Source organism: Mytilus edulis, chromosome 3 (assembly GCF_963676685.1).
Source record: "Mytilus edulis chromosome 3, xbMytEdul2.2, whole genome shotgun sequence".
NCBI classification, from domain to species: Eukaryota; Metazoa; Mollusca; class Bivalvia; order Mytilida; family Mytilidae; genus Mytilus; species Mytilus edulis.
This window is the reverse complement of record NC_092346.1, coordinates 72,559,209-72,573,865: the sequence shown is the minus strand read 5'-3', so window position 1 is coordinate 72,573,865 and position 14,657 is coordinate 72,559,209. Positions and strand designations below refer to the sequence as shown.

The window sequence follows — 14,657 nt, the reverse complement described above, 5'->3', positions numbered from 1 at the left end:
CTAATAACTACCCAAAACATTTCATCGAACGCGGTTTTGATCTCATGAATATTATTGACGGCTAGCCTCATGAATATTAACGCCGGCTAGATCCACACTAGTAAATATTTTGACTAGTTTGTGATTTTGAAAACCTTGGTGTAATTTTTTTTCAGTAATACACAGATTTCTTTCTTCCGTTGAAATCAAATACGTTTTACACACACAATCGAACACGCTGAGAGATAAATAAACACCATATATATAAGATGGTGATAAGGGAACGTCACCATCTAAAAATGGATATTAAATTAACAATAGGAAATGAAAAATCATCTCTTGTGTTCATGTTATTATTAGCTTTGTTTTAAGCCAGTTCAGTAGAATAAATCTTGAATTATTAAGAGCCAATATATCATGTAAATATCTAAATGTGTTATTAAATTTTTGAATCAGATGTTGTTTCCTGGAATTTGATGCGACTGTCATACAAGTGAGAGGTTAATCGCTATAGCACCAGATTCAATCCACCAGTTTCTCCTAATATGCCTGTACCAAGTCAAGAAAATGACAGTTGTTATAAATTCAATGATGTGCTTGAGTATTTGATTTTGTCATTTGATTAGGGACTTTCCGTTTTGGATTTTCCTCAGAGTTCAGTATTTATGTGATTTTACTTTTTCCATGGGTCTTTGCTGATATTATATAGTCATAACTTGTAACTCATAACAATACAGACACAGGTCCGCAATAAGTGGTGTACAGTTAGTCCCAATTGGAATTCCGATAACATGATGATATACGGACTCTACATAGCGAACAGCTTTGGTTAATTCTCGTCAATTGTATTATATGTATCTGAAAAATAAACGAAAAACAAATATGTTACACATAAAACAAACGACAACAACTGAATAACAGGCTTCTGACTGAGTTTAGTTTAGCTCCTGGTTTAGGACAGGTACATGTATAAGCCTTTCTCACGTTAACTCGAATTGAAGGAAAATGTACTGGATACGCAGTCATGGAAGTTGTTTTAAAAATAGTTAAAGTTTAAGATGTCCCCTTTAATGGGCCTTTAAATACAGGCATTTTGGTTTGTTTTGTTTGTTTGTTGTTTTTTTTTTTTGGTTTTTTTTTTGGGGGGGGGGGGGGTAAACCTTAATAGTATCATCAGGGACATGTTTTTCATTCTTTTGATGGGTTTGAGCTTTTGATTTTGCTATTTGTTTAAGGACCTTCCAGTTTGAATTTTGCTTAAAGTTAAATATTTTTGTTATTTTACTTTTTATCGATAGTCATGTTTATGATGAGTGGAGTTTTTTTTTTTAATTTTATTTTTAAGATATTTTCTGATAATTTTTTCATACCATGTCTACATAAACCGATCGAGCAAGCGGGCACACACAAAAAAGAAGAAAAAAAGCTTCTTTTTTTAAGCTTTTTTTCTATTACATAGTGTTTCAAATTTCGGATTTTCTCATCCGAACCGTGTAAGAATGGTTATTATATTTTAAAAATAAACAAAAAGTCAAACACACCCAGTAACTCCAAACAAATATGGCTTCATCGGAATCATCTGACAGCCGAACAAATAGTTTAAATACAACCAGTAGCCATAATGATGAGGCATTGACCCACAATGAATTGAAAGGATGGTTACTTAAACGATCAAAAATATCCAGAAAGTGGAAGAAACAATGGTTTCTTCTGAAAAACACTGATTTGTTATATGGTGACACACCCGAGGTAAAATTATGACATTTTGCAATATCCAAATTTGAAACGTACTATTCTTACATTCAGATTATTGTCTCAACTAATTACTCGAAAATAATAATTATGGCACTCAATACTTACCATTCCATATTGCATCTAAAATAATCAAAATTGTATCATTGACAAGAAATTACATCTCATTTTTTACACAATTTGTGTTGATTTTCAAAACAATATATATAACGTAACGGTACCCAAATTGCACCGAGTACCCAAATTGCACCTATTTAGCAAAACTAGCAGCGAAAATCTTACAAGATTTTCTAGAGACTAAACAATTTGTTTTTTTTATGATTTGATACTAAGCACATCTTTCAAAATAGGTAAAACTATTTAGATATGCACAAAACGTTCACAGTATCTATCAACAGATGAAGTATTTACTGAAAAAGCAAAATGTACTGAAACGTCGCCATGCGACGTCATCAAAACGTCATCTTTTTAAAATGAGCAAATACAATATGTTACAAGTATCCATTTAAAAAATAATGAAGAGTAAGCATGGACTAATATCCAATTGTTCAAAATATTTAAAGAAATTAAACAAAAGCTCTGTTATTAGACTTTTGACTATGTGAATTTAAGCATGGAAGCAATTTGGGTACTCCTCATTTCAGAATCATTGATGGTTTGGAGGTCAGTTTAGACCAATTTTTCTACGATTCCATATGGAATAAAAATCAAATTGGTGTACCTTTATAATAAAGAAGGATAGGGCTACAAAATAAACACAGAATGGACATTTTTGTTTTCATCATAAAAAAACGTAGATGAAAAAACTGTCAAAATAGGTGCAATTTGGGTACCGTCACGTTACATTGTAGGTACAACAATTTCCCTGAGAACTCCCCTAATCTTAATATGAATGAGCGAACTGATAGGTATTGCCTCACAGCTGAAAGATTACTGCTTTTACAGACAATAAATTCTATATTTTTGAGATAAATTATTCTACTCAATAAACAGATAAAAATACACTTTAATTTCATGCATTTTGTTTGTGGGTTTTATCCTGTAAATACTCTCGATTACCCAGTAAGGGGTGTTCCTAAGATAGGAAGCCTATACACAAGAAAGAAAGAATGCAAGTTCCGTGATATTATAAGTTATCTACTTTCATATCCGTAGATATGGATATTTTAACACCCTGAAGTACCCCAGTAAACCATGAGACGTAGTGGAAAAGATATGGATATTTTCTCACCCTGAAGTACCCCAGTACACCATGTAGTGTAGCCGAAGGGTGTACAGGGTACTGAAGGGTGTTAAAATATCCATATCTACGGATATGAACGTAGATAATGAATTTATCCCCGGTCTTAGTCCAAATCGGGCGAGTTTAATGGAAATTCGGGTACAAAGTGTAATGTGAAAACAATGTTTTTTTCATTATCTAAAAAAGTTTTATTGAAATTTGGAAATTTTACATGTTTTTTACGGAGTGTAGGGTATTACATGTACCTTTGGTAGAACCCTACAGGTAGTCAAATATAAGACGTTTTTAATACGGATACAGAAAACTGGATTGAGTCAAATTTGGCGCTCAATGTTGTGAGAGTTACATCATAGATGGTGTGACGTTAACGTGGGTCATTTGCATGGCTAAGTCAGTAGTCCCATTCCTTGAAAATTTGACAGTCAAGTGATGTATTTAATGAAATGAGTATAAATGATCGGCATAATAGGACTCAATTGTTAATGAATTAAATATTTAATTACAAACATCATGGATAATCTACAGAATTCAATCTTCCACAAGGAGCAATGAACTAAGGAAAACTTGCGTGAAGTTCCCCAGGATAATGGTTAACAACGTCCGGGGATATGAGTTAGCAACACCCAGGGGCTATGGGTTTTGTAACGACGTGTTAACCAATCAAAATCCTAGATATATACTAAGCCGGGGATAAAGCATATAATATGGCAGACTTTATCATTCAAACTTTATTTTGGACTGTGTGAGGAATGCAAGATGCTTAACTTGTGCATGGTTGGTTCCTTGTACATGTAGTTTCAAATTTTCCCAATTAAAACTTTAATCATATGTAGTTTAAAATATATCATCTCAAATTTATAGTCTCAATTATATTAAGATACAGTATGTATGAAACAAAACCATAAAAAATGAGTTTCAGGCCTAGGGTAATGTTTATTTGTTCAATATGATAATTGGAAATATAAATGTGATAAACATTGTCTAGCATACATGGCATAAGTTTTATCATATGATAATACATGTGTAAAATAAATTTAGGATGAATACTTTATAGATTATCATTGATCACTCTGGCTATGGAGAAAATGAAAAAAACAATGCAGTTGTCTGTTGAGAAGACCAATGATAATCTGCTTGTCGCTACTTTGCCTATGACGACGTTGAAATTTACATTGACAACAGCTCATGCTCCCTTAGTTTGAAGTGATAATTGTCATATCACTTTCCTGTGCTGTGTGAGGAACTTATCAGTCAGTTAGATCATAGGAAAACTTCGTGAAATAACAATAAAATGATTATAATATATACAATAAAAATGTACGAATACCAGAAGCTCCAATGAGTAATATGACACTTAAAAATCAAACAATATTTTACAATACTTCAAACATGGCAGTAAAAAAAGATACATGTACATATGCACTCTGGAAGCATGATTTCGCTTGGACACTCCATATCATCAATACCGGTACATGCATCTACACCACAGTTTTTCATCAGATCATAAAATTATTTAGAAACCTCTGACCAAATTAAGAATCTCCCACACATAAATGTACATGCATCCATGCTTAAGTATGTATACTGAAGTAAAAAAAATTTGATTAGCTACATTATATAGAATTAATCAACCACATTACAAGTCATGTAAGTATATAAATTTTCCTACTGGAATGACTTTTAATGGATCATCAATTCAAGATCAGAAATCCTTTATTTGGTTTCAATAGTAATGATAGACTTCCAGAATTTGTCTAGTATTGAGAAAAAATCTGCATCATTCGGTGATGTCAAACTGAAACCTTTAATTACATGTACATTTTACTCATTGTGACATGGATGGAGAGTTATTTCATTGCCACTAATACAACATCATTATCATCTTATTTCTATGTTTAAGTACAATTTTCTTTATTGTAAATTTTAAGTTTTTTTTATTTGTAGAATGCATCAAAAAGAATAGCACTGAATGATGCTGAAATATCTGAATCAAATATAGATAAGAAGGATCATACATTCAGGATAAAATCCAAAGACAGTAACAGGTCATTTTATATGCAAGCTGATAGTGAAAATACCCAGCATGAATGGATGCAGGCCATTTGCTTTGCTAAGGCTGCTGGCAGGGATGGAGACAATTCTCAAGCCTGTGTTATTCAATAGAAGACTTGTTAGTCTATAGATTTACAGTCATATTCTATAATGATATTATTACCAAAATGTTCTTACATTGTATATAAGCAGACACAAAAGAAAAACTCACAGAAGAAGAAAACAGAAAGGGATTTGGAATGCATTTTCATTTGTTTGCATATAAATACATATGCATTTTAGTACTTGTGTACTACTCATTTTTCATTTGTATATAAATGAATACTAGGTTTCTGCTTTAAATTACATTTTTGAATTTATACTGAACTGTATTATTGTTATCTTACAAAACATTTTGCTTTTCCCCCTTTAAATTTTGTTGAGAATTGCTATATTTTTTATTGCTCAAAGTTTTCTTAAAACATAGACATCTTTGACTTTGTTAAATGAATGTAGTTTAACGAATTGAAAACCTGGTGATTTATTTATGTATTCCTATGTATACAATATATATATAATTTATAAGTTTAATTTCTTTAACATTCCATTTAGGTGATCATGCCTGTTCTGACCAGTTCCTTTTGTTATAATGACGATGCAATGCTTTAATATGCATGTGAATTGTACTTTTACACATTAAAGTCCTCTTTAGTACTAGAGACAAACAGTCAAATAGACAATATATGCGGCTTTTTTTTAATGTACATTGTACCAGTAAAGTATTGTTATACCTCATTATTATTTCCCTTCTTATATTGTCTACAATATAATATCAAAGTCAGGATTTCTTAACTTTCATTTGTTTCTGGTAAATCATTGATGGATGTAAAATATTAATTATATAGTAAACATGGGTAATTTTTTTGGATATAGCTGGGAATTGATTTTTTTCAATATCGGAAAAGCTTTTGTGTTAGGAAAATGTTTCAAGCTGTTTATGTCAAGAGAGATTTAAGTCATGTGTAACAATCTGCATCACAATTGTAGCACACAATGAATAGTTTCAAATTATATGAAATTTGCTGTTACCATGTCTTTGTTGGAGTGTATTTAGAATTTCACTGTTATAAGGCAAGTAATTGCTAGATAGAAAAGGACAAACGGTTCTCAATTTTTAAAAATTATTCCCTGTTGTACACTTTTTCATAAACAATAATAATTGTACTTGCGCTGCAATCAATGAACAGAAATGTATGCACTTCTTTATGTTTTAATCCATGAGCATACCTGGAAATCGACAAATTTGCTAACACAAAATACATAATATGCATAAAACTTTGATAGCTTTGTAGTTTCATTGTAGGTTTTTATAGTACATGTATACAGTTGAGTTTTCTGATTAAATGTGACTTTTAAACTTAATATATATTTCAGATACAAACAGTACATATTGCATTTTCCATATGTTAACATTTTAAAATTTATATTTGCAATTGTATGTTTGTTACAAACAATTCCTTTTGAAGGCCTGTTTCGGTTTCTTGTTATTTAAAGTGCCTTCAGACCTACATGTGCCATATGCACAAAAATGTAAATATACATGGATATCTGCAAATGCTGTTAGCTAATAAAATTCTGTATTAAAATTAATTCCGTAATTGCATGTACTTTTGCTGTCCCATATTTATTATCATGATATAAATTTCTTGAAAATGTTTAAATAAGAGTATTTGAAAACAGTACTTTTAAAGTTCAGGTGAAATATGACCAGACAGAAAGTTAATTATTGATGCAATCCGGCATTAAGTGTATTTTCTATATCCCTCTCATAAAATAAACAGTGTACATTAAATTTGTGAAACTATATTCTGGAAGTTAAATTTTTTTTTTAAATGACACCATGTTAATGTAATCAGAAGCAACAGCCACCAACTTAAATGATTTGTTTACAAGTGTTTTCTTCATGATTTGTTTACAAGTGTTTTTATCTTTCTTTTTTTTATCAAATTTGGGTACCACACAACATCCAAATAGTTTAAAAGAAATTCCTTTATGCACAATATTTGATTTATATCTTATATCAGTTTGAGAGATAATTCATGCATCTGCAATAAGTACATGACATTTTTTTCAAAGAAAATTAATCCAAATTTTCACTTGATAGATACCTAATTATTTCGAATAAAATGTATAACATAGATGCATTCTTCAGCTATGACAAAATGATGTGTTCTATTTGTTTACAGAACACTCTCCTAATTGATTGTTATAAATGTTTTATTAATTATTAATTGATTATTAAGTTTCAATAGATTAAGTACTTGTTGATTATGTAAATTTGAGTGCTAAATTATGTTTATTTGTACTTGTGTTTTGTAACTAATTATCTTATTCAACTTCTTGTACATTACTTTATTCCTTTATGCACAATATTTGATTTATATCTTATATCAGTTTGAGAGATAATTCATGCATCTGCAATAAGTACATGACATTTTTTTCAAAGAAAATTAATCCAAATTTTCACTTGATAGATACCTAATTATTTCGAATAAAATGTATAACATAGATGCATTCTTCAGCTATGACAAAATGATGTGTTCTATTTGTTTACAGAACACTCTCCTAATTGATTGTTATAAATGTTTTATTAATTATTAATTGATTATTAAGTTTCAATAGATTAAGTACTTGTTGATTATGTAAATTTGAGTGCTAAATTATGTTTATTTGTACTTGTGTTTTGTAACTAATTATCTTATTCAACTTCTTGTACATTACATACTTGCCACCGAAATAGAAAAAAAATTGAGAGAAAACTATGCTAATGATCGCTTTTTTTTTTATTATATTGACTACTGGAAGGAAAAGAATATATTCAAAGGTTGTATAAAGACATATTTTTCAAATTAAGTACCTTTTTAATAAGATTTTTGTGACACACTGTTATCTTATATTTAAAACTAGTGTGATTGAGTTCCTTCAATTCTGATTGTCAGAATTTGAATCTGTCTTCTGGTATTAATATTGTTGCTATGTAAACTTTTGTATAACTTATGTGTCAGGATAATTTAAGTTTATGTTCAAGTAATTGAAGGACTCTGAAAATATCCATTTAAAGGATGCAAGGCCATTTCACTTGGTCTTTTTGAAATTGGAACCATTTACTACTGTTTATATTACATTACACAAGTTATTCCAGAAAGTAAAAATGAAATGATAATTTGAGTGAACCCTTGAGTTCAGTATAAATTGATAAAATCTAAATGTTGACAGAATGAAAATGATTTGTTGTGATGCTGAAAGATGAAGCACATCTCTCTGTTTCAACAAATAACAGTAAATGTGTTCAATTCTACTACATAATAACATTGAATACGGTTGATTGATTCATTTATTTTTGAAAATATTTGGAGGGTACCAATTTTGTGACATGAGGAATAATTGCATTTTTGTAAATATTTGAATTCATGGTTTTTGCTAGTGTCTGCATATTAAACATATTAAAAATGTGTACTTCTTTAAAGATTTAAGTTTGTGTTACACCTTTATCCTCAAAATCCAAGAAAACTGGTACCCCACAAATAATATTGAATCCATAATATCACACATCAAGGGGTTCTTTTAAGATGGACTAAATGTTGTATCAAGCTTATTGTACTTGCTGTATTTGCCAGCTTTTACACAAACATTTTTTAGTTTTGAAAATCTATTTCGTAAATGTGTATAAATCAATCTTCATTAAGATAAATTGAAACTGTCATTATGCTGGTACCTTTTTTGTGTACACATACCAATAAATGAATATGTAAGATGAAGTTAAAACGTATTATTGGTATACATTTTTTCACACTCAACAACATACTAGAGGGAACTATTTTTTTTTCATCACATATTAATTCAATTCAATGTACTTTTTGATAAAAAAAATATTTTTGATCTGTTTTGAAAATACACATTTAATGTATAGTTATAGAAATATATATCTGTTTATTAAATATTGTTTATCAAAGATTCTCTAGATGTAGTTTATTTGTATATGTACAGTGTACAAAGGAAGCAAAAAGTCATCAGTTAGGCAGCTTTATTGTACCAGTGGGGAAAATGTTTTAATGTTATTCTTGAAAAAGCCACAACAGAACTGTTTCTTTTGTAATCCCTCTCTCTTAAGAGCACACTTATGGTCGAAAATTTATTTAAAAAAGATTGTGGTATATGTAACATTAAATATATATATACTGTATGATATTTTAAAATGATCAAATGATTTGAAGGTAATAAAAAGCCTTTTTGTGAACACTAATACAAGGTTTTTCTCCCTTATTTTATATAACACAGCTTTTAATAAGGTCATCCTTTTTCCATCAGTTAGTTTTAAAAAAAAGTTAAAAAATAATTTTACACATTATAAATATATTTTTAAAAATTCTGAAGACAAAATAAGATTTCAGAAGCTATTGAATTGGTCAAGAGCTGGAAGTTGTCATTGAACATTTAAACATTAAAAATGACTCAGTTTATATTAAAAGAAAAATATGCATTGTTTCCAACTTTTCACTTTGTGACAATAGGTTTTGAGTTGGATAATGAATGACATAAGTGCTAGGTGTGGGAATTTCGGCTGAGGGATTGATACCAACTTTTGGTTAATCCAGGAATGGAAATATTAAAAAAGTATTTCCTGAGAAATAAACAACATAAATTCAATGAAACATTTAAAAAGACAGTATAGCCATGTTTTGAAACTGAATTTGTTGAATAAGTTAAGGAATATCAATTGCCATTTTATTTAAAGGCATTAAAGGACAATAGATTTATGTTAACTGTAAATCATAACCCTGGTTGTTTAACTCTTTCTTGATATTTTAATGACTTGTGGTACCAAATGACTTAATGCTTTCAGTTGATCTTATTATTATCATTTATAGAATTATAAAGTAGATTATGTTATATTAACATATAGGATTACAGTAATATCCAAGTGCTGTAATGCTTTTTCATTGTAAAATACTTTTGTTATGTTTTTCCCGATCTTTTTATCTCTCTTTTGGTAATATGTTTATAACAAGAATGACAATGATGTTAGTTATGTCATCAAAAGGATAAATAATTAATTTCTGAGTATTTTCATATGTATATGAGAAAACAAGGAAGTCATTTATTCTGACTTTTTGTGTCTTTTTTTGTTTTGCAGATTCCAATTTTGCTGATTGAGGTAAAATTATACTTTAGTGGATGATATTTGTTTTAGGGATTTCTGTTCTTAACCATGTCATTTGTTAAGGTTGACTTCAAAATAAGGGCATATTTTTATATATCAATCACAAAGGTATAATTCTTATCTTCAAATGTCACAGGGATAGAACATGAACATTATCAGGATTGATACAATGGTATGTGAAGTTCTTGTGACATAACATTATATTTTAACTGTTAATAGATTCTGTGATAGTTGTTTCTTGTTAATATTGTGGTTATTTAGACTATTTTTCATTGTCAATATCATTTTATTGTTTATATTGTGACATTGTATTTTAAATGTTATGCAAACTAATAAATCTCTGATTTTTATTTTACAATCTGGTGTCAGAACTTATTTCTCTTATAATTGGTCAGTTTATGACCAGTCCATCTACCCATCAGTCAGTCCATCATTTATGTTTGTTGCCTCTTCTTTACATTGGATTGTAACCATAAAAAAGGAATACCCCTATTGATTTTGAGTTCACTACTTCAAAGGTCAGAGTCAAAGTAACTAATAATAACTTAAATTTTTGCATAAGAAGAGTTGTTTCGTAAAGCAGTAATATATTGCAATTATGACTGAAACATTTCTTGGATATATGATCAAATATGAGAGGAATATTCGTATTGATGTTTAGATCACAAAGTCAGAGGGTCTGAATAGGGTTAACAGAATAATAGGCATAAAATGCAAAATAAAAAACCCAAAAATAATGAAAAGAGTAAAGAAAAAAGTAGGAAAAATTAATTTAGAATAGAAAAACATGTTTAAAAAGTTAAAGAATGAAGAATGAACAAAGGTCATGGTCATTCTTACTAATGGTAGACTAAAATTTGCAGAAAACAGTGGCCAAGATGCGAAGTTAAATACTTTAAATAGTATTGCATTACTTTGGTTTATTGTCTCATCACAGACAGAAAGATCCCTATCGGTTTTAAGGTTAATGCTTCAAAGATCGAGGTCAAATTTAATAAAACAGACTGTGAATAAAAGTCTCTTGAAGTTAAAACATATGGCTGTATTGTTTTCTGTCTTAGAAGAACCAACACGAGGTAACTATTGTTGTTTTTCATAATTCTTGACTAAATTATGGCGATCTAAAGAGAAAGCAGGAGATAACAACTAATATTCGTGAAGAAAACTGACAATAATCGTTAATCAAGATAGGATTTAAACACACACATCCATTAGCATGGTTCGACTTCACCATCCCAGACTTGACAGTCTACTGACCACTTGATGAATAATTAGGACTATTCGACCACTATTCGGCACACTGAGGATAGTGTATAAATCTGCAAGACCGATCCACATTAAATGAGGAATGCAATATTTCCAAACAAATCGACTTGTAAAGAATGATCCAAACCAACATTTGTTAATTTATATTCCTTATGTGCGAAATTTCCACCCGAAACGTATGCTTAAAAGAGGCCATCGTAACATTACCAAGTTGGGTTGGGGGTTATTAAATGAAAATGAACCTTAATTATACAACAAACCAAGAGCATAAACTAAAACAAAAACAAAAGAGTGCAGGTTTTGAATTTCCTTTCGAGTTCAGTAATTTTGTTATTTGATATTTATCAATGATAGACAGTGGTGTAGAATTGATTGTATATGACTGGTCAATACCGCTGCTGGTGGACTGGTTGTTATCGATGGTTACCATACACCCAGTAATCAGTGTCTGAGTTTGTCATAACTTGTCGTTCCTACATTCTTCGTTGTTGAATTAAGAATATATGCTACGATCAATCCCAACCAAGAGTACATCAGTTTTGGACTGGAACAGTCATTTAGATCTAAACAGCTGTTAAAAAGACTGAACAATAAATGTGTTAGTCATATTGAATCTTTTTTAAGATTGTACAGATACAAAGGCCGTACAAGACAAGGAATCATTTACTAGTGACTCTTATCAGGTAAAAGTGCCCTAAGTGGGTTTTACTATTCTAGTTATGCCCTTCCTTCTGGTCACAAAGCTCCCTCAAGAAGTATAGAAAATATATATACTTGGATTTAAATTTTCGTGTTTGAGCGTCCCTGATGAAGGTAAATCTAAAAAAGTCGGCGCACGCCCCAAATCTGTTAAGTGTTATTTGAATTTTTCTAAAACTGAATCAATAACGCTGCTAGCAAACTGTTTGACTGGGTATTATCAGTTCAGTAATTAGGGCTCGGCACTGACATTACTTCACTACAAAACGAATTGATTGAAGTTCAATTGAAATCAATGTGTAACAATCTTATTTTCTATAACATTCTTGAAACTACAGATGAAAACTGTCCCGAAACAATCAACGCGTTTTACCATGGATACTAAACTAAAAAATCGAAAATTCTGTTAGATTGCATATTACAGATGCATACCGTTTGGGCAAAAAAGGTGAACAGATTAGACATATTTTTGTAAAATTTGCTTCATTTGACAGTCGAGATCTAGTGAAAAAAGTGCTAAAAATTTGAAAGATTCAAATTACGGAATTTCGGAGCAGTTGCCAGTAGATATCCAAAAAAACGCAGGAAAGCAAAACTACCAACACTGAGTTTTCAAGTTGTTCCAAATTGCGGTTCAAAATTAAACTTTGTTTGATTTAAAAAAAAAATTGCATATATGGGGTTCTTTGATATATGCTTAATCTAACCATGTATTTAGATTTTTTATGTTTGGGCCTGGTTATCAGATTGGTCCACATTGAGGTCTAAAGGGTCAAAAATTGAACTTTATTTGATTTCATCAAAAATTGAATTCTTGGGGTCCTTTGATATGCTGAATCTAACCATATTTTTAGATTTGGGATATTGGACAATAATAGGGAATGTCCAATTTAAAATGTAAAGTTTTTAAGTTTTAGTACTTAGACCACATTCATTATGTGTCAGAAACCTGTGTTGTGTCAACTATTTAATCACAATCCAAATTCAGAGCTGTATCAATCTTGAATGTTGTGTCCATTGCCCAAATGTTCAGGGTTCGAAGTCTGTGGTTGTATAAAGCTGCGCGCTGCGGAGCATCTAGTTTGAATTTAGTAAATAGCTATGATTTTCTTTTTATTTGTAAAAATTGATAATAACATAGACGAAATAGATGGTTTTGTAAATGTATCTTGCATTAATCGTAGCAATAATATAGGTACAAGAAATGAAGGTGGAATTGCTATTTATTGAAAACATTTTTTTATGTAGTGGTATCTCGGTAGAAAGAAAATTACACTGTGGTATTGTCCTTATCAAATTGAATAAGCAATTTGTAATCATTGCTAATGATATATATATATATATATATATGCTTTTCCTACATTCCACATGAAAAATCAAAGTATTATCAGATCTGTGACAACGATTTTCATGAAATTATTGAAAACATTGTTCTTGAATATAAAGAGATGGGATCAGTATTTGTATGTACGGATTTGAATAAGCGAGTGGGTGAACTTAATGAAGTTTTGTGTGATGATAATTTAGAGAAATATGTCGAGAGCGTTCAGGAAGTAGAACACCCCTTAACATTCAAAGTAGACGTTCATTGGACAAATGTGTGAACTCTTTTGCATTGACCTATAATGGTTTACTTTTAAAATTGTTATTTGGATGGAGAGTTGTCTCATTGGCACTCACAACACATCTTCCTATATCTATCTTTTGGTCGTAAGCTTATTCAACTTTGCTATACTACAGGACTTATTGTCGCCACTGGTAGACTTAGTGACGATTCAGATGGAAAGTTTACTTTTTGTACAAGTAGAGGACGAGGCATGAACGATTACTTACTGGTATCGCCAATCGACTATAAACTTATATAAGTTACTTTAATGTGCTGCAATTTAATGAATTCTCAGATCATTCGCCATAAGTTTTTCAACTTAATTTTTCAAACAATCGTCCATAGAACAAATATCACAAGGTACACAAGTATATCAAATTGGATTCAAATAAGAATAGTGATTACATGGAAGTCTTACAAACAGAGCATAGTGCGTGGTTCTCATTGGTAGACAACATCTCTTTTAAAAAGATTTGAATACAGCTGTAGGGGAAATCACTCGTATATTATATGACAGTGCTTTTAAAATATTTGGTCGATCAGTCCTAGTTGAAAAGGACAATAATAATATAGAAAAAAAATAATTGGTTTGACGAAAAGTGTAAACCAGAGCGTCATATTTTTCTCCAAGTCCGAAAAAAGAAGGACAATCGTATATAGATGCTAGAAATCGATTTAACAGGATAAAACGGCAAGCCCAAGTAAACTATGAACGGCGAATGGGTATTGAACTTTTTGATATTGCAAAAACTGATCCACTAAAATTTTGGTCCACTATTAGGCCTACGAAAAGAACACGTTGCACAGTTGAAAATGATGTTATGTTAAAACATTTCGAAAGAAATCTCGGCGAAAATCCA

General features: G+C 30.3%; 1 protein-coding gene across 1 annotated transcript; it reads left to right on the top strand.

Annotated features, from left to right (window-relative positions):
* Positions 1 to 1,485: 1,485 nt before the first annotated feature.
* On the top strand, positions 1,486 to 10,584 carry LOC139517342 (interactor protein for cytohesin exchange factors 1-like). The gene is made up of 4 exons (XM_071308279.1): positions 1,486 to 1,728; positions 4,919 to 6,226; positions 6,350 to 6,975; positions 7,460 to 10,584. The coding sequence occupies exons 1-2, from the start codon at positions 1,540 to 1,542 to the stop codon at positions 5,135 to 5,137; spliced, it is 408 nt and encodes a 135-aa protein (XP_071164380.1). The 5' UTR covers positions 1,486 to 1,539; the 3' UTR covers positions 5,138 to 6,226; positions 6,350 to 6,975; positions 7,460 to 10,584.
* The last annotated feature ends 4,073 nt before the right edge of the window (positions 10,585 to 14,657 follow it).